The 22,856-nt window shown below is 39.1% G+C and overlaps 1 protein-coding gene across 6 annotated transcripts in view; it reads left to right on the top strand.

The window, feature by feature from the left end:
* PCDH19 (protocadherin 19) overlaps positions 1 to 22,856 on the top strand; it is a 102,275-nt gene that overhangs the window by 42,272 nt on the left and 37,147 nt on the right. For 4 of the 6 annotated variants that reach the window (XM_036919636.2, XM_036919635.2, XM_036919632.2 and 1 more), the window contains 2 exons: positions 13,036 to 13,094; positions 19,849 to 20,021. In XM_036919636.2, the coding sequence (XP_036775531.2) occupies positions 13,036 to 13,094; positions 19,849 to 20,021 (232 nt within the window). The remainder of the gene's footprint in view (positions 1 to 13,035; positions 13,095 to 19,848; positions 20,022 to 22,856) is intronic. The other 2 variants (XM_036919637.2, XM_036919633.2) reach the window with 1 other exon arrangement.

Raw genomic sequence — 22,856 nt, 5'->3', positions numbered from 1 at the left:
TTCTGTGATCTTCCTAAGTTTATAACCATCTGCAAAAACAATCACCAGGATGACTTATGACCCTAACTAACCAAAGCTGTGTCTCTGAGGAACAAGCATATTTTAATATTGTGAAATGGATACAATATTCTTCCTTTCACAAAAATTATATATAACATGTATATAGCTAGGTGTGTGCACATGTGTGTCAATTAAGACATGACTGAATGCACCTATTAGTACTGGTTTAACCCCAAATAAAATGTTTGTTATCAAGTAGGCACATTATGGAGCAGACCAGGATGAGGAGTATGTCAGTTGCCTTTGATAGAAGGGTGTGTGTATGTAAGAATGGATGGAGCAAGAGATGTCGAAAAGTATTTGAAAGACTGACCAGGAGAAAGCTGGGAGGGAGTGAACTGAGAGCATAGTGGGAAAAGCAAACTGGGTATGACTGCCTGACACAGTACAGCGTCATGTTTCTGATGGTGTCAACTTTATTTTTTAACAGTTAAGTTTGGAATTGTTCCTGGTTTTTGCTGCCTGGAGTGTGATGCGGGAGGGGGTGAAATGTTCCCCTCATTATTTTCTTTGATTGTTCTATTTCTCACAATTGAGAAATAATTGACATACATTACTGTATAAATATAAGACATACTGCATGGTGGTTTGATTTCTATATATTGTGAAATAATTACCACAACAGGTTCAGGTAACACCCATTTGCCATAAAGATACAATAAAAAGAAAAGAAAGAAGAATAAGGGAAAAAATTTTCCCCCACTTTGGTGAGAACTCATAGGATTTCCTGTCAACAACTTTCCTGTATGCCATACAGCAGAGTTAATTATAGTCATCATGTTGTACATTACATCCCTACAACTTATTGGTCTTGTAACTGAAAGTTTGGGCCTTTCGACCACCTTCACCCATTTCCCCCACTCCCTAGGCCCTGCTTCTGGCAACCACAAATCTGATCTCTGTTTTGTGAGTTTGGTGTTTTGCTTTTTTTAAAGATTTCCACGTGTCAGTGAGATCATGTAGTAACTGTCTTTCTCTCACTTATTTCACTAAGCATAATTCCTTCAAGATCAATCTATGCTGTTTCAAGTGGTAGCATTTCCTTTTTTTTAATGGCTGAGTAATATTCTATCATATATTTGCACCATGTCTCCTTTATCCATTCATCCATCCATGAACACCTACATTGTTCTCATGTCTGGGCTATTGTAAATTAATGCTGCAGTGAACATGGGGGTGCAGATAATCTTTTTGAGTTAGTTTTTTTCATTTTTTTTTATATATTTCTAGAAGTGGAATTGCTGGATCATATTTTAGTTCTATTTTGAATTTTTTGAGTATCTCCCACACTGGCTGTCTTCCACAGTGCTAGCACCAATTTCTAATCCCACCAATAGTGCACAAGGGTTCCCTTTTCTCCATATCCATGCCAGCATTTGTTGTCTCTTGTCTTCTGTGATGGCCATTCTAACAGGTGTGAGATGAGATCTTGTTGTGGTTTTAATTTGCATTTCCCTATGACAAGTGGTTTTCAGTATCTTTTCCCATACCTGTTGGCCTTTTGTTTATCTTCAGAGAAATGTCTACTCAGGTCCCTTGCCTACATTATAATTGGGTTATTTGTTTTTTGCCATTGAGTTGTATGAGTTCTCTATCTATTTTGGATATTAACCCTATATCAGATATATGGCTTGCAAATGTTTTTTTCCCATTCTGTAGGTTGTCTTTTCACTTTGTACATGATTTCTTTGGCAGTACAGGAGCTTTTTCATTTGATGTAGTCCCACTTGTTTTTAATTTTGTTGCTTGTGCTTTAAGTGTCATACCCAGAGAAGAGTTTTATTCCTGTGCTTTCTTTTAAGAGTTTCATGATTTCAGATCTTAAAGTTAAGTATTTTGTCTATTTTGAGTTAATTTTTGTGAGTGATACAAGATATGGGTCCAGTTTCATTCTTTTAACATGCGAGTATCTAATTACCTTAAGACTATTTATTAAAGAAACTATCTTTTCTCCACTGAATCTTCTTGACTCCCTTGTCAAATATTAATTGACTTTATATGCTTGGGTTAATTTCTGGGCTCTCAATTCTGTCCCATTGGTCTATTTGACTGTTTTTATGCTAGTACCATACTGTTTTGATGACTGTAGTTTTATAGTATAGCTTGAAATCAGGAAGTGTGATTCTCCTGTTTTGCTCTTCTTTCTCAGAATTTCTTTGGCTACTTGGGTTTTTTGTGATCCATATAAATTTAGGAGTGTTTTGCTTCTGTAAAAAATGCTTTTGGAATCTTGATAGGGATTTCATTGAATCTCCCCTCATTATTTCTTAATCTTTCTGTAGGAGGAATTTGCTCTAGTTGTGTTCACTGCTCTTGAACCTGTCATGTTTTAGCAGGCTAGGATATTTTTTTTTCTCTCAAATAGTACACTCAGTCTGCCAGTCCTAATTACTTCCATTTCATTCCATTTTCTAGAATCTTAATGAGGTGTGGCCAAGTGGTGTAAGTGTAGGACCCAGAGTGAGAAATCGTGAATTCTAGTTGGAGATGTGATACTGCTTCTGTTTTAACTGGTTCTGTCCTGCCATTAATTGGGTTAATATTTATCTAGCTCAAGATGGTAGCAGAAGGATTAACTAGTTATATTGTTTAAAAGTTAAAAAAAAAAGAAAATAGAATAAAATAAATGGCAAGTTTTTGTGGACTGTGTCCATTTCCAAATGCTGATTCTTCTTTCACGATGATACAAACAGGAGGCACCCATTCCACTGCAGTCATTAAGTACCTCATGGAGGTCCTACTGCCTGGATGAGATGCAAAATTTTTCATTTCTGTGCCATGAGCTCTGTAGAAAATGTAGCTACCTTCAGCCCCAGTTTCCAACTTGGGTTTCTGTTTTCTTCCCATCTAAAAATATTCCTCTCCCTTATGGTTTCTCTAAGGTTTAGTAATTTGTTTTTGCCTGGAAGTTTTTTTATTTAACGTTACCAGTGTAAAATGACTATTGTGTTTCAGCTGTGGAGGGAAATGATCCCTTTTTGTAACAGCCTGTTTAACATTTTGGAATTCCTTGTGATAAAAGGTTCCAAATAAATGCAAGGTGCTTTGGTAATTGCTGTTCTGTTGGTGCATTGCATAACTGCATTACAGATTTCTAATACTCTGACAGCTTCAAGCTGCTGATAATATTAGCCACTTTGCAAGGTGTAATTATAGCTTTCCTGTGCATGGTTTCCAGCACTCTTATGTCAGATAGTAGCCTTTTGATTAATTTCTGTTTCAAATCAAGTCAAATTCTAAATTGCACTCCTACCCCCTCCCCCCGACCTCCTGGCCTCCTGGCATAAACTCAGAAAGTCTGTTAGGATTTGGGAGGATAGGAGGACGTTTTTAGAGAATGAGTAAACATTTCCATTACTTCCTTGAATCCTCTTTCTATTGTTTCTCATTTATTGTTCATGAAGTGATGCTACACTGTGAGTTCCATCTCACTTCCAACACTGATTTGCTGCAATGCTTCTGTAAGTCGCTAGAAACTGGAGGCAATTGTGGATTTCCTTCAGTGCCTAATAATTTCAACAGAACCAAATGCCCTTTATTTAAACTATAGTCATAATCAGAGGGCTGCCAATGCTAAGCAACCATGGAGTCTAGTTTTGAGAAATGTTTATTTTGCCTCATTAAATTTGAGATTAGTACTTAAAAGATCAGAAATAAATAATCTGTTTATATTTTTTGCAATGGTAAATTTAAGTGGATGCTGTGTGTGCACATCTTTGACTCTACACATTCCAGTGAACTGCGACACCCCTCTGTTTGCCATGGCAATAATCTAAATAGCTGCACCAAAAGAGAACTGTGGAGGATTTCATTGACCACAAACAAGAAAATGATCTATTGTATCTAATTAGAAAACATCAATATTAGAAGCTAATGCATTCACTATTTCTAAGATGGTACATTACTTGATTGTTTTTTGTCGGCATGATCACATATTACAGGCTTGAGCAACAAGCTGGTACAAGAAAAATGCATTTAGAGTGATATGCCAAACACTGTTACTCCTTCACTCTTCTTTTTTTTATGGTGTTTTACATATAATTTATTAATGGTTAGAAAGGTGTCCTTCACTCTTAAATAAGCTTGTGGAGGCAACTGGGTTTTAAGTGATGTATAATATAAATAATGAGATTCGGGTTGGAACTGGATTTGGGGGTGTTGTTTTGTCACAGGCATAGGGCCACCCACCACTTTCCCTCCAAATATTTTGAGAGTCTTTTCAGCTGACAGGGCTCGCTCAATAGAAATTGCACTCTGCAGGCAGTTAGGGCTCCATTGCTGCTAAGTAGCAGAGAATTAAGGCACTAATAACATAGAATTTAGCAGAAGGGAATGGGCCAGCTCAGGTTCTGAGAATGCTGGGCTTTATCTGAGCCACAAAGTTTCAATGACAGGCTGGGTTCAGGAGAGGTCATACTGTGACTCTCTGGGCGGGGGATGGGTGTGGGGGGAATCTTCTATTCATTTCTTATTGTCAGTTGGAACAGCTTTACCAAATCACAGCTTCTGAAATTGGAGCTACCCCATATGTCATCAGTAACCATGTTAAGACCCCTTGTAAAGATGGTGGCCAATGCCTCCAAAGAACTATTGAAATGGTCACCCAGGTTCCAGGGAAGAAAGTGGCTCATTCCTGGATCTCTTGGGCTATGTGACTGGAGCCTCCAGGTTGGTCTGGTGAACTGTCTCCAGTTAGTGCATGCCGAATTTATCTTTGTCTAACTGCTAGACCCTACTGTCCTGACCCATAAACTGAATGTAGCTGAGAAAGTCATTCTGAGAAAAACAGATATAAAGCAAGATAATCACGTTGAAAACAGATATAAAGCAAGATAATCACGTTGCTGACATTAACATCTTGTGTTTGCTTTCCACCTCAGTAGTAGGTAGTGCCAAGAAGAGTGCTCCTGGGGATTCTTCTTCTTATCCTTGTTTTTGTGGCATGTCTTAGCTGAGTTAGTATTTAATGTGGTTGTAGCACTTAACCTGTGTGTGTGTTTTCTTGGCTGTTTTAAGGGGGGAATAACATTTGGCACCTGCTTGTAAAGTACTTTGATGCTAGGAGATGAAAGGCACTCTGTGCCTGCGAAATTGCTTTAATGTGTTATAGATACATATTTGGGGATGGTGATTGGACTCCAGGGTTTGTTCCACTGGCAAATGTGGTTGATAGCTGTTTACTTCTCCACACACATTTTGTTTTGTGGGATGAGATAGTGTGACTCGCATGGTTGGATTCATCATTTTATTTACTCTTAAGCAACTTTTACTTAAAAGAGCAAAATCAACACTGAGGTCTTGTTGATTTTGCATTTGTACATAGGATAGGCAATAACTGGTTCCTGAGAGCTTTCCATAAGCAGATACTATTTTAGAGTACACTATGCCCCACAAAGGAAGGACTTAGAAAAGGGTCCCAGAGCCTTACTCAGAAGCCTGGACTTATCTATTTAAAAGTGGCACTTAGCTTGGTCTTTCAGCCAGCAATTTGCCTCTGAATTACCTGGGTTCCTGCAGAAAGCTGCTAGGTTTCTCAAGGAAGTCTTTGTAGTAAAATTTGCAACTGGGTTCCTCTTCTAAAGGCATAGCTTTGACTCAATCAAAATAAGGGCAGAGTAAAACACCTTCCGTAGGCTGCCTTTGTCGCCTCTCCATAATCTGATCACATCAATGGTGTCAGTGACATTTTAGGAGTGATGATAAAACGCCACCAAGAGGGGAACTCTTTCAACTTGATTTGTTGGATGTTAACCACATGGCCTATGTTTCCCGCTGATAGCCCTATCCTCAGAGCCATGGGAATCCACGTGTAGAAAAGAAGCTGCCATGCTGTCAGTCTGTGAGTCAGAGGTCTACAGTCTCGTGTCGCCTTCTCTTCTCAACAGATATTTTATCTACTCTGGTTTCAAAACACTATCTTGGGTCACTACTGCCATTCCCAGAGATGCAGCAGGACTGATGGATTTAGATGGGCAGAAAGCACCTGTTTCCTCTTCTCCCTGGCAGTTATATCCAGACAACCATGTGTTTATAAGGTAATAGCTGGGAGTGAGAACAGAGAACAAATTTTAACTATAGAAGACAGTGTGCAAAATGGATGCCTTCTGAAGGAACAGGACCATCTCGGCCTACTAGAACTGGTCATCTGCTTTAATTGTGATAAGTAGCTTTTTATTAACCTCTCTCTTCTCTTCTCTGGTCATTCACCGATGTGTTATATTCACTTCCATTCACTTAAGTGTCCAGCATTGTGGCAGCGAGGCCACAAAATCCAGCTTCCAGTCAGCTGGAGGGTTAACTGACATACTACACATGAAATAAGAACCTGAGGAAATGTGTAACCCCACTGGGCAGTCTGTACATGAAGTGCTGAGAAAATGCTAAGCAATGTGAGATGGTCAGTGATATAGATATATTAGAAATGAGGGAAATCAGATCTGGGGGAGTTTGAGGCAGCATATTGGATGACTGCTCAGCTGAAGATTTAATTTAGGTTTAATGCTAAATGAAACCACTGTAAGGGTCCTTCGAACCCTTCAACAGAAGTGCTGTGATGAAAATAGTGGGTGAGGACGATTTTCCATATAGCGTTTTGCAGAGTGGGCTAGAGCATCAGGCAAGTACAGATGAGGAAACAGTGGCACTAGGTGATGAAGGCTGTGGCAATGGAGCTGAAGGGACATACACATGAACTATCTCTAACAACTTTAAGATTTTATAGCTCATTTGCTGGGAGAGGGAGGCTCCCGATGTTTGTGATGTGGGCTTGTATGTGTAACAAATGTAAAGGCTAAGTCCTCCTGTGTGAGTCATCTACCCTCATCAAGCCATTAGGGTGCTAATTAGTTCTAGAAAGTAGCAGTGTAATTCTCAAAGCTGCTCTCCAGTAGCCTGTGTTCAAGTGCATGCACATATCTGCAGGTAACTGTTTGCCCCTATGGGTGTGTGTGTGTGTGTGTGTGTGTGTGTGTGTGTGTGTGTATTTTTCAGTTTTCTGAATGGCTAATAGCTTAACCATCCCTGGTAAGAGGTCCATTAGTTCATGGCTTCCTTGAAGATGTAGCCTGTGTCTTTTTTTTTCACCCCCAGGGTTTGGTATGTGTTTAATGAATGGGTGAATGCATGAATGGATGAATTTATAAGAGCCATTTTGTTTTAGAATCCTAGAATTTTTGGAGCTTGAAGGGAACATTGACACCATTTGCATTATTCGCTTCATTTTATAGATGGATAAATTAAGGCCTCAAGAGGGATCAGGTGATTTATTCAAGGCCATAAACAAATCAGTAAGAAACATGGGGAGGGAAACCAGGTTGCCCCACTACACCACAATGCTCACTGTAGTCAAACAGTGTGTGCATGAGTGTGTGCTCTGTGTGTGTGTATGTGTGTGTGTGTGTGTGTGTGTGTGTGTGTGTGTGTGTGTATGAGAAAGAGAGAGAGAGAGAAAATTGGGGCTGGTGTGCAGGTCAGCATGGTTAGTGGAAACTTACCGGGATTGCTTTCTAGTCCAGGGTAAATATGAGCTTTCCAGTGATGGCAGCTCTGGGGATGGTGCCTTTTATTCCATCTTCACTAATTCCTGTTTCAGCTGCTGCTCTCAGGATGGATGAGTCTTTGAATAAACATTCTTGCTGGAGGCATGTTGGCTTTATCTTTATATAGAATTTACATTTTCATTTTTATGCTTTGGGGATAGGAAGTAAGAAAAAGCCATTCATCAGTTCATTTCCTGAAAAAACGCCTTTGTGAGGAGATGCCATTTGAACATCTAAAAGAGCAATCACTTTTAGAAAAGGTTATGGGTCTTTTCATCATTGATCAATTGGCACAATTATCATTATTAGACATCAGCAATTAAAAAAAGGACCAGCATTTTCAAATCACTTTGCTATGCATCTGATTTGGAATTTGAGTTCTCCTGTTTTGTATTACTAAAAGGACTCAGAGTTAAAAATTAAAAAAAAATTAGTTAACGGATTGCAGTTATAATGCTTTTCAGTATGATGGGACTTTTAAAGTGTAATTTAAAATGGCTGCTCATTTTCAAATGAAACCTTAAGCTTTGAGGAATCTCTGTTGTAATCTCTATGTAAGCAACCTTTTAAAGCTTTGTTTAGTGACCTGAGGATTTGTACAACTGGGCAAAGATGCCAGTCCTGGATATCTGCTTATTGGGCTTCTTTCACCTTCGGATTGAAGTCTCTCCTGGTGATAAATGTGGGGCTGAGAGAGTCACAGTCACTCTTCCAGACACTAGGGCACAATTCAGTGAACTGTAAAAGTGATGCAAAATGACAATTAAAATAGGGCATTGTGGCACCTTGAGGGCCTGACAAAATGGAAGTATTTGACTTCTGATGTGCCAGACTTGTTAATGTAAAGACATCATAACATACCACCCACCCAAAAAGTCTCACTGGAAACCTCACATATCCAAAAGGGAGCTGAGAATAGAAAGTAGTAAGCAGAGAAGGCTCCTTAGCAGGTAAAAACAACAACAACAACAACAACAAAAACCGAAACATATACAACAGTCCCTATATTAAAGATCATGTAATTTCCTTCCTAGAAATCTCAGCTGTCTATCCAGATCTTAACTCTTATTTTCTAGACTATTCTAACAAAGGTGATAGAGTTTCCAGTAACAGAGTAGAGTGGAAGTACCAAACTTGAAGTGGAAGAGGAGCTGTTTGTGATACACCGCTAGTGCTGAGAGGTAACAATACTGAGTGCTAGCAAGTTGCTGAAGGACATATGTTAAAAATTAAAGGCAAGCACTCAGAAAACACAGCTCTTTGGGGTCAATGAGTGCAGAGGAAAAACCTGCATGCTATAGTGACTTATGTTCAGAAAGGTGCTTCTATGTAATCAATAAGCAACTGAAATACCCTTCAGAGACAAAAGAGAATGTTTAGGATTTTAAATCAAAGTTTGAGTTCTTAGTTTGAGCCCTAGCCTTCTAAAAAATTCAGCTACCCAGAAATATTTATTCTTAAGGTTTTTAGAACATCAAGATTTTATTAAACTTAAGCCAAGTGAGAAGTCTGCTTTCAGTGAGTTCCCAGAGTAAAGACTTCTAATTGGAGAAAGGATTTGGGAGAAATATATTAAGTGATAGGAAAGTGACTGTAATTTGCCACGGAGACTGGAAATAAAAGTTTGCTCTAAACCCATTTTTTTTAAATGTCAAAATCAGGTTTTTTAGAAACAAATGTTGTTCTTGTCTCTTTGCTGTGTCCCTGTGTTAACTTGGCTGTCTCATTAGAGATGGGGACATTTCGCAGTGAAATTAATGTGACATTTAGAGAAAATTTTCCCTCTCAAATGTTTCATGTTGTTTGCCATTTAGAATACTTAGAGAGGGAATTGGAATAATGTCAAGCAAATTTTGATTAAATAAGGCTAACCAGGAGCCAATGTATTCATGCAAAAAAGAAAACCTCTTTTATTACTTCTTAAAAAGTATATTTTTGCTGTAGTTTTTTATCCTATGTTGAGATGCCCTTGGCAGATAATCTGACAGAAGAAATGCCCCCTTCTAACCAGCTGGGCTTGTGTTAGAAAACACAGCACATCTAGTCAAAGCCTGTGTCTAGTTCTTTGCTCAGGACAGTTCTTTACTCTGGGTGTACATTAGAATTACCTGGGAAGCTTTTAAAATATACCAATGCCTGGGCCCCACTCTAGGCTGGTTACTGCAGAATCTCTTGGAGTGGGACCATGGCAACAACAATAAAAGAAAACCACAACCAAAGTCCCCTAACTGATTCTACTGTGCAGTTAGGGCTGAGAAGCACTAGCTTAAACATACAAACTGTTAGCTGGGGAAAGAAAAGATGGTCTCCTTCTTCAGGGTGGTCTGAGTCTCATTCTTTGTTCCACCTGAAATGTGAAAAAAATGTATTCTTTCAATGCACAGGAGTTAGGTTTGAGCACACACCTTGAATCAGCATGAGCAAGAACAACTGATGTCAGTATTCATGAACCGCCGAGGGCCAGTTAGTCCAGTTGTTTGGAATGTAGTATTAATGAGATCAGAATAGTGTATGCTGTCCAATTAGAATAATTCTATTTCATAAGTTATTTCCGTAAGTCCAACCAAGATGCTTCACAAAGAGATCTGAAAGTTAACGCAAAGGCAGAAGACAATGGATGACTTAGCATAGCCCTGTTGACTGTGAGAAAATTGATTCTGGGGATCTGCCCCATGGTTAGTGCCTCTAATTGAATGAGGATGCAGCATGAGACTTCTGCCCGTTATGGTTTGTGCTGGTTTTAGGAATGGAATGTTTACATTTGAAGGCCAGGACCCATAAGAATGGATGGTTTTACTCTTTTAGAGTAAAAAGAGAAAGGAGAAAGAAAGATGGGAAGGTGATAAGTTTCAATGATACTCTCCTACCTACAGTGGCAGATCATGCCTGCCATGTCTGCCCAGGTTAACCAATCCATATCACAGAGCAAGGGGAAGAGAGCATTATTGAGGTCTCTGAAAGCAAGCCTTCTAGACCTGTTTCTTCTTTTCACTCAAGTGCCTGTGAGTGGGAATTCTCATGGTGAGATATATTATTCCATTAGGGCCAAGAAGTAGAACAGTCACCAGGGGTAAAATTTGTATGGTTTTGCTTGCTTATTTGCCAAAGCATATTGTTCTGGCATCATGCCTGGAGGTTAGGTCTCCACAGAGCTCCATATTTGATGCACAGCACACAGGTTGGGGGCCTTGTATGCAAAGCTGTGCAAAACATTTCACTTGAAAACTGGCTTCTTCAGCATGATAGTAATTTGGGATGTTGCTCATGCTTTTCATGAAAAGCCAATATCCCCTCAATTTCCTTTTTTGCATCTCTTTGTCTATTAAATTTCTTGAAAAATGATTTAGTATTTTAAGTTTGGAGGCTGAGATGGGACGTGTGCATACTACTCTTTTTATTGCCTGAATCAGGTCAAACTCCTAATCCTACTCAGGGTTTCAAGTTCTGTAGAAAGTTGGGGATAAGGCTTCCCACAATTTCCACCATGAGTCATGACAAATGAAGTTGAAATGCCCCTTTGGGTTCATGTTCTGTTGTCACTATTTTATAGAGGAGGAAAGTGAGACATGCAGAAATTAAGTAACTAGCCCAAGGTTGCACAGTGAAACTAATAATTAAACTCCTGAGTGCTTAATCAATTACTTGTTTTAATTGGATGACCTGCTTTTTGGGGGTGGGAGACTTCCACTTGCTAAATTATATACTGCATTGAAAATCATAGAAGAGCACATTTACCCAACACCATTTTTGCCAATTATGTTGGGTATAATAAATTAATTCAAGAAATGCTTGTTGGTTGACTGACTGATAGATAACCTCTTCCACCAATACTTCCAGGATTGTATTTATTCCCAACAGAGCTTTAAGTTTGCTTCCTCCTCCTCCTGTAATTATGTTTGCAACAATTTCAGCATCCATTTTCTTATGAACAAATTAGAAATGAACTGACCCTTTTGATTTTTATTCTCCCACTCTAGCCCTTCTGACAGCACCAAAAATTGCTTGTGGTTTACACTAAAGGGGATTTTATCCTCTAGATAAAAGCAGTGTAAGCAGATAGTACCCAGCCCATCTTTAAATGAGGGGCATGTGGAGGGCTTGAGCCTAAGTACATACAGGACAACAGCATGATTAGTTTCCTTCTCAATTCTCTCTCCTGCTTTCTCCCACCTGCTCCTCACCGCCATCCCCATCTACTCTAGAGATTTAGAGTCCCTACCCTGACTGTAGGCTGTTTGATGCTCGTGTGGTAGTTGGACCTGCTGTCACCTGTCCTATTTTCTCCTCCAGCAAACTCTGAGCTGATTGAAACAAGAAGCTGAATCTAAGAGCCCAGCACAGTTAATGTCTGACAGGTAGTCATTTGAAAGGAATCTGCTATTTTGTTAGCTAGATAGCTATCATGTCTCCTTTCCCAGGCACTTTCAGGTGGAGCGATTTCAGAAGGCACTAAGGAGTGGTGAGAATGGTGAAGATTTCTTATAGAATAGCAGAAGGGTGGAGGAGATGCATTTGGGCATTTTTCAGCTTATATAGTGGTTCAGTGAGAGTAGCACTGTAATGCTGGAGAGAAGATCCATTTAGCTAGGGCTTTCAGTTACTTTAGTGCCAAAGTTCCCTGCTTGTTCCCACTTTCTAAGGCTGTTCCCCTTCTATGCCCCCAACTTCTAGGTGCTCATAAGCTCTTTTCCCATCTCGTTCATCTGGCAGTATTCTGCATTTACTTTTGTAAAGCCATTGCTCAGGCAGCCTACTGTAACAAGATTAGACAGTGGTGTTTTAATGACAGGAGCCGAGACTCGGGTTTGCTTGCAAATTTCATGTTTCACATGAAAGGCTTTGGCAGCCCCCACGGACTGCCCTTCACTGCATTTCAGGCATAATACTTGTTTGGCTTTATATCTGTGATAAAACGAAGGCCTTACTACCTAACCAGTGCTGAGCAAAACGTCTTAAAGCAAAGAGAAGTGCAGTTTAAATCCACAGTGGTGTGTTAGCTTGCCTATATTTCCATATCTATGGAATAAATATTTTAACATGTTAATTATCTACTATGAATAAAAATACCTTTGAACTTTCAGTCATTTTGATGGGCACAGAATTGTGTCCACTGAGGAACAGGAAGCAATTCATTTCTGTAAAGATTGAGGGTCCTGCTATATCTTTCCCCAAGTGGTTGCCTGGTCAGTAGTCATCCATATTCTAGGAAATGTTTGTGTCAAGTTCATCTCGGTGTGCAGGTGAGTTGCTTCCCCAGAGCCCCGAGGACCCCAAGGAGGTAGCAGACATTTCCCCAGGCTGTTGCCCCACTATGGCCTTGGTTTCTGACTAATTCATTACTTCTTGCCCCATAGAAAAATTCCCCTTAAGTAGGACATTTTGGCTTTTTTCATGAATCATCTATGTAACCTTTTATTCTTTCTTTTTTCCACTGCAGACTGAAAACTATTCTTTTGACTCCAACTACGTGAACAGCCGAGCACATTTAATCAAAAGGTATGTTAGTTTACTTGCTGATTTCAACATTAAGCTTGATTTAATATAAAAAGCAAAGCAGATTATATTTTGTAATGATGCCTGTTTTAGGTTTTAAAATGAATGCCTGTCTGCTTGTTGTAGAAGACTGGGAAGATTCAGGAAAACATAAAAAACTAAATAAAAATCACTGATAATTCACTACTCAAAAGTAATCACATTGGCATTTTATCATATTTCTTTATATAAAAATGTATGTATATACACAAATTAAAAAAATTAAATCAGGATCATATTAAAATATAGTTTTATGTGATGATTTAGAAATCTAATATTAGCAAACAGATACTTTCAAAATCATGTTGGTATCAAAATTCTTGTTGTTCTTCACTTTAAAGAGAGGCCTTAAACATTTTCTCATGTGAAACTTCCAGTGAATTTTAAAATTGCTGTTATTTTGACAATTTTGAAATCATTTAAAAAAGTTATTTTAATGACAGATAAACTCATTTCTTATCTTCTAAAACTTTGTAGATGAGCGAGGGAAAGAAAAGATCTTTGTGTGATCTAATGTAGTTAGAAGTGTTTCAGTCGAAGCTTTCAAAGTTAAGATCTGCGTGATTTGTTAGTAACTCAGTTATCTATAGAGCCACAATGTATGTGAATGCAGAAGCGAATACTGCCAGGGATGATGCTGTCGGGTGCAAGGGGTGCCAAGGTGCCTCTTGTGGGCAGGACAAGGGGTCCAGGGAACCGTCTCAAGCAGCTGAACTAAGTAAAGCAGAGCACTTCTTAGGCAGACAAACCAGAACTGATCGACCATTCAGATGGTGCCTTCATTACTGCTTCATGCATATATCCTCTTGAATGGCCTAGTGGTTTTTCTGCAGTTAAAATTAAACTCTGAGTATGTTTGTTAAAATAATAAAAATGAAAAAGAGAGGCAAGCAGGGTATATTGCAGCTGCAGTAGAGAAGACCTGACAATTGTATTATTTTCCTGGCTCTAATCCAATAAATTTACACCACCAGAAGTATAGAATTCAAGGAATAAACTATGTTGTTGTACCAGCAACTTTAATTCATATCTAATTTAATTCACGATGCTACAGTAACTCCTGAAAACGTGCTAGGTTTATCAGTATTGGTCTGGAATCACTGGTGACCTTAAGTGATGATCGTTAATTATCTGAAAATGGATAGCCCAATATTGCCGGTCATAGCCTAGTTTGAAAGTGTTTTGAGGGGTGGGGAGGAATCCATTTTGAATATTTTCTTATCACACTGAATAAAAACAAAAGATGAGCAACTGATTTGTTTTAGGAGGGGCAAAAAAACTCCTCTTTTTGTGCCCTGATCACAGTCACTTTGTAGCAGAGATCTGCTTTGTTTTCTGCTTCAGGAGTGTTATCTCAAAGCTCCTTTTTAAAACTTCTGGTAAGAACAGTGACTTGCCTTATGCTCCCAGGTCCCTTGGGCTGGCTCTGGGTATTTGGGAATTCTGTGACCAGGTTAAACTGATAGCCTGAGCCTGATTTTCATACCATGGCAGAAAGTTTAGACTTCTGGGGACTCTAAGTATCTTAGGCCAGCCCTGAATGTCCCATGCACAGGGCAGACCGATGAGATGAAAACTTATGTTCAAGCATTCTGCTTTTGGGATACATGTATTTCCACAGCAGCTTTGGGACTCACTAGAAACCTCCAATTTTGATTAATTACTTGATATGTTTTTGTTTACATACACATACACACAAAAGGCACACCTAGACTTACTGGGGCCCTGGTGGGAATGTCTCCTGATGTTGAATGAAATCAATGATAGTGGCTTTTTCCCAGGGACCACATTGACTAAGAAATCTGAAAGTATCTGAAAACAGGTATACACGTATTTTTGTTGCTTCTGCTTTTGGAACCTCAGGGCTTTGGAAAACCACAAAGGCCTTGGAACTTATGGATTAACTGAGTTTAGACCAAGTACAATACCTGGAAAGATAGGGAATGTGTGCTGTGTTTTTCTGGGGACTAGCCATTTTAAATGCAAAATGTTTGGAAAATGTTAAAAGAGAGTGGTAACTAACACCAGGTGATAAAACCATGCAAACCGTGTTCAAATATTTCACAGTGATATTTCAAAGGGGTTTCACTGTATGTGGTTCCTTGAGGATCCATTTGCATGCATGGAAAAAGCTCCTGGCCAGGAAATGCTGAATCTGATGATTAGTTTTAATTTTACTGTCAACTCCCTGTTTCTTTGAATGCCAATCCAATTTCAGGCCAACCGTGAGAACTTCTCTTTGCATCCATTTTCTCTTTCTCTATTCAGTTTATACTCAACATGTTCCTTGGACCCTTCTTTTTGGCATTCTCCAGCAGTCATTACCTGTCTTGTCCAGATTGTTTACATGCAGGCAGGCTTCATTGCTGTCTTCTCAGAGCAAGGAAAGCCAGCAGTGGTACTTTGCCCCTCCTCATGCCTGGTTTCTGGCTGCTGTCTAATAGCCATCACCACAGTGCTCCTGGAGCGATATCCAAGAGGGCATGAGGATGTACCTCAGAGAAAATAAAACAGGAAGTAAATAAGGTCCTGAAACAGTGTGGAAAGGAAAATGAGCAGGAGCTGCTAAGCATGCATAGTGCTTTCCTTTTTCACCCAAATTGTCCTGGAGTTTTGTAGCACCTGGTGTTGTGCCTTCTCTGTAGCTAGTGCTGGTACAAGTTTCTTGAGTGGATGGATGAAAGAAGCTGAAGAAAACCTCAGCAATTTTCCACTGAAAACTAGGACTAGGCTTTCCTTGAAGCGAGCAGTTTCCTACCTTTAGTGGGCATTTGGAATCACCTGGGAGGCTTGTTAAAAGCAGAGGCTCCATCTCAGTCCCTAGAGAATCTCCAGTTTGCACAGCTTGTCAAGGTGATTGTGTACAGGTGGCCTAGAAAGCACTATGGGATCTTCCTTTTGTTCCTTAAATGTAGTTAAAATACTCTTTTGACTTCCACTCTCTTCTCATTCTCTTTCTCAGATGGCATTCCCTCAGAATGTGGTGTTACCTACTAGGAGGATATGACCTGTTTCCTTTAAGATTATTTTGTCTTTTGGAATGATTTCTAATATTTTTAAGGGTAAATACAGATCAGAATCTGAGTAATGTTTATTCCTCAAGCATTTTCTAAGTAACTATTATGTGCCATCTTGTTCTAAGTATTTTCAAACAAATCTGTCCCTCTGTTGGCACCAGAGCAGTAATAGAAACATTTGCATTTACGATGCCACTGCAAACAGGTACCCCTAATTTATTGTCCCACAAAAGTTGGTTTACAAGTCTTTCATCTCCCAAGAGGTACATAGGTAATAAAACAAGTGGAATCAGCATTTTTTATGCCTGGCATAAATTGTTATTTGTTTTGGGTGAGTAGCCATTTACCAGGCTGTTTTACAATTTGTAGCATCTTGCTCACTGGGTCTTAAACTGCCTTATACAAATCCATTCATTAGGCCACTAAATGTCCTGCAAGATCAGGGTAAGTGGTACTTAGTTTGTCAGATGGGCAAACTGATCTTTAAATGAGTTAACTGTTCCAAGGTTTGGGGTGGTCGTGGTTTACCTCTTTCCTTTTTTTCAGAGAATGCATGACTTTTCATACTCACACTACTAGTCCCTTAGACCCTAGTAACTAATCCTTCACTTTTTATTATTTCTCTCCTTTCTACCTAAAAACTTAAAGCAATGAAGTGGTTTATAATACTGAGATGCTTATAAAAAGGATGATCAAATTTTAAAAAGACAGATCCAAAACCAATTAGGTTTTGGATAAATAGAAATCCCTGCCGTCTAACTTGCTGCAATTAAACATATTTACCTTCAAGGTTTTGAGCAGCCAAAACAGAATGGTAAGGACACCAGGGTATATAGTTCTCAGTTTTCAAAAAAGGGAGGACACACATTGATGGCAGAATTTCTTTTTTTGGTTCTTGAACTGTAGGAGAAATGAACATAGTGGAAATTGTCTGACTGTAGTTTACAGAAGACATAGAAACATTCTGTGCATATATGTTTCTTACATCAATCCTATAAAAAGACTATGGACGTAATATGTAATTGTAACTCAACAAAGACATTACCATATGGGGAATGATCATATTAAACAATAACTGTTTATGGAGCATTTGTGTGTTCTTAGTAATTCATGTACAGTGTCTCACTGAGTCCTCAAAATGGCCTTGGGAAGGAGGTTTTAGCAAATGCATTTTACATACAGAAAAACTGAAGCTCCAAGGCATTAGACATCAGGTCCAGGGTCCCATAGATGAAGTGGTAGATTACAGATTATTACTTGTTCTAATGACTCCAAGTTCAGTGCTTTTTCACTATAGTCTGCAAATCTAACATGTCACAGGAATAGAGTTTAAAGAACCTAGAACAGTGGTCCTTGCCTGACTGTGATTTGGCAATGTCTGGAGACGTTTTTGGTTTTAACTTCTGGGAGGGGCCCTAACTGGCATCTGGTGAGTAGGGGCCAGGGATGCTACTAACCTGCAGTGCACAGGACAGCCTCCAAAAATGAAAAATTATGCAGTCCAAAATGTCAGTAGTGCCAAGACTGAGGAACCTTAGTCTAAGGGATCATTAATTGCACTGTCCTTAGACTATATCCCTCACCATCATATATCTCAGGTAAGTTTTGGCAACTGCTGAAATGCGGTGAATTCAGGGTTGAAGTCTCTGGCCCAAAGTGACAATTTAGTGTTGTGGATTAAATAAATTCTCATGTGGTTTAGATACCAGAGCTACAGTGAAAACATTAATATTTGCTATAACAATATATAAGCCAGTAACATCATCCAGGCAGGTCGTTTCCTTTCTCCTGAGGTACAGGGGTGCATGTGGGCAAGATCCATTTTTTTCCTAGAAAACAAACTTTGAATCTGTTCAAGCTGTGGGGTTAATATTTACAGGAAGCCCCAAAATCTGTGTGATAAAGCTAGAAATGCTGACATGCTTTAAAGCCTGTGTTTCCAATTGGTCTTCTTGACTATAAATATCCTATAAAAATATCCTATAAAAGAATTATAGGATGAATCATTTTTGAATAGAACTGCATCCCGGTGGGTCTACAAGACTGAGGAGCTGCATGACAGTATTTGGAGTACTGAAAAGAGTTAGCCTATGGAACAATTTTAGTTTTAATACACTTAATGCTCAGTTATCCTTTCTGAAAATAATTACCAAACAGGTCAACACTTCACTTTCTCCTGCTTTTCATTTTTGTATAATTATGGCTTTCCAGTTACTGCCCTTTTGATCTTTTCCTTTTCATATTCTGGGCAGCAAGCATTTCACATCTAGGTTGGTCATATGTTAAAAATCTGCTGTGATTCCTTTTGTCCAAGTGTGGAGAATGACAATGTATCCATTGTGTCCACCTCTAGTTCTTCATCATATGTACTGAATGTGCCTATTAAAGTCTCAGAGATCCAGGTCTGTGGATGCTCAAGATTGAGCAGATCAAGGGAGTCTGCAGTTACATCTCCACAGGGTTCCCTTTTCAGAGGTATAGTAGGTCTGTTGGGACTTGTTCTGATTCAGGAGCATGCCACTTTGCCTTGTTGAGATGACAGCACATTTTCTTGAGTGTGCCTTAGCTGCTTTCTCACTGACTAGGAGATGGATTCATCCACCATTCACTGGGCATTTCAGATGCATAATTTATATATAGTCCATGGTGTTGCATAGCTGCAGATTCTATCAGGAGATACAAAATATTAGAAATAGAAGGTGGGGCCTCTTTGGATGTTCCTTATATATTATTCTCTCTTTTTTTGTGAGAAATGGCATGGGATGCTTGGGTAGTAGTTTTAGTGCATTATATGGCAGATTGATTTAACAAGTATTAACAAAAATTTACCCATAAACCCTTGAGCTGGACCTTTCCACATTCTTGTCATAACTACACCTACAGTTTTATTAGAGCTTACTCTCTGGTTCTCACTTTTATCTTAACTTCCATGCACCAAGGCTCTCCTCTTCTCAGTGCCTGCCTTTCCTCTTTTTCTTTGAATTTGTCCCTCAGCTTTCTTCACTTAAAACTGACCTGAGTTCTCTGATCCTGATAATCTGTTTTAATTGCATTACCTCAATGTCTGCCACTTTTATTTTTACAGTTGCTTAGTAGACATCTTTGGCGAGGCAGTATACATAGTGGTTAAGGGTCCAGGCTCTGGAGCTAGACTTTGGTTTGGTCTTAGATCTGCTACATTTTTACCGGTTGTATGATCTTGGATAAGTTATTTAACTAATATGGGCCTCTGATTTTCATCTGTAAATTGGAATATTAATAGCACCTCTCTCATATAGAGTTGTGGTGATTAAAAATGTGATTTATGTCAAGCACTTAGAATAGTGCCTCATACATAGTCATCCCTCAGTAAATATCAGCTATTACTGTTTTACTTTGGTTACATGATAAGAGAAAAAACCTCTGAAATGGCGATATTCTTTGCAGGTGGTTGTTTTGGATTTGTACCGTCTTCTCTCCTGCTGTAGTAATGCATTGAAGATAAGTGAATGAAAATATTAGCTGCATCAGCATCCAATCCTGGGAACCTCTCTGCAATGTTAAGTTTCATTATCTTTAAACAGAAATTTCTCTTCCTCCTACTCTGTTGGGCAATCCAGTCACTGCTGACCTCACCACAGAGCTGACATCATCCTGGCTCTGATAGATATTTAGAATCAGATCTATCATGGTTGTAAATGATCATTCTTTCTTCAACCCAGCAGCTCCACCTTCAAGGACTTGGAGGGCAACAGCCTAAAGGATAGCGGACATGAAGAGAGTGACCAGACTGACAGTGAGCATGATGTCCAGCGGAGCCTGTATTGCGATACTGCTGTCAATGATGTGCTGAACACCAGTGTGACCTCCATGGGATCTCAGATGCCTGACCATGGTAAGGGCTGGTGGGATGTAAGTTGCAGCCATAGATTCCAAAGAACCCAGAATGTTTGTTGGCATGCCGTACTACTTCACTGTAATGAATGTGTTGTCAAGGAGTGCACTGTGCTCATGCCTCAGCAGCATCTACAGGGTTTTGAGATGTCCTGATACCTGACCAGATTTTCCTTCATACTCCGAGTGGGTCCCCTGGGATTGTATAATGTTCAGGCATACATGTAAAATCGGACTACACATACATAGTTCACACATTCTCTTCAATAAGAACTGCACTGAGCACGTAGCAAATGAGCAGATGCCTTCTCACCAAGAATAAATGCCTCTTTTTGCTTTAGTATGTGAATTCAAGTGATCAGTCAAGTTGCACTGAACACAGCACTAATGAGACCAAAGGGGTGAGTTTATTTTCCTATCAGACTGGTTAACTTTACCCAGAGAGACAGTCTGTTCTCTGACCACAGATTACATACCCTTTACTGAGAAAGTACCAGATCTCACATTTTGTCTATGGGGCTGCCATGCCAAATTTCTCTCACTACTACACCAGCCATTGGTTGTGGGGAAGACCAGGGTAAGAAAACATGGCTGACTTAATGTAACATTCTGTGCATGTGAAGAACACCTCAAAGCACATGTTAGGAGTGGCATCTTCATGTATGATGAAGACTCGATCTATTTTTGTGAATTCAGCCACACATGCTTTAGCAAGAGGAGCTATTTAAAACTAGGCATAAACCAGGGTATAGAAACATTAGTGGAGTTCAGCAAAGGCAGAATGTTCAGATGGACTTGGGCACAAATGTCATTTTCAATGTTTTACAAATGTGAACATGCTAGGCAAACAACCTGTCTTTTTCAATTAATAACTATGAATCCAGCTTGGTGTTTAAGCTCAATGGAGCTTCAGAATTCCTGGCTATGTCTTGAGAGAAGCTAGACGAAAGCTCAGCTGGAAGCCCCACTGCTAAAAGACTTAAAGATGAGAAAACAAAATATGGTGATTATGTGCTGGTCTTCAGCTGTTTCATTTCACCGTAAACATCATTAAATGCTTTTGTTTTGGTCTTGTAAATGAATCCAAAGGAAAAAAATGCACGATCCACAAAATAAAATGTTTTCCATGGGGAAAAAAAGTCACTGTAGATTCTATTAAATTTTCTAATCCATCCCCTCCCTAGAAGCCCCAAGTGTCAAAGTCTATAATATATAGAGGTCACTACTGACTGTGCACTCTGCCTCCCTAATTGGTGAGTGGTGACATCCACATAGATAATATACTTTCTGGGCAACCTTACTAAGACTGAAGATGAAAAAATTAAGCATGTATATAACTGAGACGGGGACAATTTAATTTTCAGAGGATTAGCAGTGTGTCACAGGATACAGACTGATAATGTATCATTTACTAGTCTTGTATCTATCTCAAAGAAATGCTTTTTTCATTTATATCAGAAAGGGTTTTAGTTAGATGCTCTCTGAAGTGAAATGACTCCAGGAAAGGAAATTGTCATAATTGATTCTCACTTTATGCCTGGCTAGAATAGCATCTGTTTTAATTTTTTGTCATATTTCTCTGGGAAAACAGTATCAGTGGACTGCAGTTAGTTTATCTGAGGTAGTGTTTTTTACAAATGGGATTAATTGTGTGTATACACACACACACACACAAACACACACACTATGTAGACTGTATAGCAATGAGAGTATTCTAAAGCAAATGTGTGGCATTATCCCAAGACTCTCCTGCATAGAAGATGATTACACACACACACACAAAAATGAGTTTTTGCTATTCCATTTTGGCAACACTCACATTTTGTTTCTCAATATTTGATTTGCATGTAGGTATCTTCACTTTTTCCAGTATTCCAGCAGTCACAAAACCTTGAACCAACCCTTGGGTTTGCTCTTTTTAATTTGGTTTTGCCATTAAAGTTTACGTACAAAGGCAATTCAGGACTCGCTTTCATCTTAGGCTCTACCTTATGATATTCCAGTATTTCTGCACTTTCTATGATACTCAATTATATTCCAAACCAACTCTAGCCTAGCCACACAGATTGGGTCACCAGTTCCCTGGGGTTGAATATCGCTACTGCAACCAGTAGCAACAATCTCAACAGTTAACATTTTATAGCATTTTACTATCCCAAACCTGGATTCACATTAAAAATGTTTCTCATTTTATCCTAAGGAACAGTGGTTGAAAGGCAATCACTGAGCAATTTTAGCATTCATACCTGCTTCTGTCACCATTCTAACTAGGAACAGTTCTAGGTATATTCACTCCAGAGCAGTATGGTATTACTGCTTCTGAGGACTACCAGTTTAGAAAGGTGAGGAGGGAAAATAGAATCTCCTCTGGACTCAGACCTGCACTGAAAGTCTCCAAGATCCCTTGAAGGAAAAAAAAAGTCCCAGGTCTTTTCAGTTCATTGATACTGTGATATTCATCTCAAACCCAAGTGCTGTGAAATCCTGTGGGTTCCAGACCTGCACTCTTCTTGAGGTTTGAGTGGATGTCTCTGGAGAAGAGCAAGGGTTATAATGATCTTGTCAGACTAAATCTGATCCTGAGAATATTTATTTTGGTCTTGTCAGAACCACTCCAAAGTTGGACCTAATATACCAATAGAGTGTACCTTGTATATTTCTTTTGGGGAGTTTGGCTCATTTCATGTCTGTAGCTATGTGATGTTTCTAATGTGGAGATTAGCACAGCATCTTTCTTTGCACATATATGGACACATGATTGATGGGAATCTCAGGCTTTTCAAAATAAAGATAAAGATTTTATGATCTGTTAATTTCTCCTTGAGCAGGAAGGAGT

The sequence above is a fragment of the Manis pentadactyla genome, chromosome X (genome assembly GCF_030020395.1).
Source record: "Manis pentadactyla isolate mManPen7 chromosome X, mManPen7.hap1, whole genome shotgun sequence".
In the NCBI taxonomy this organism is placed as follows: domain Eukaryota; kingdom Metazoa; phylum Chordata; class Mammalia; order Pholidota; family Manidae; genus Manis; species Manis pentadactyla.
This window is presented reverse-complemented; position numbering and strand designations above follow the sequence as displayed.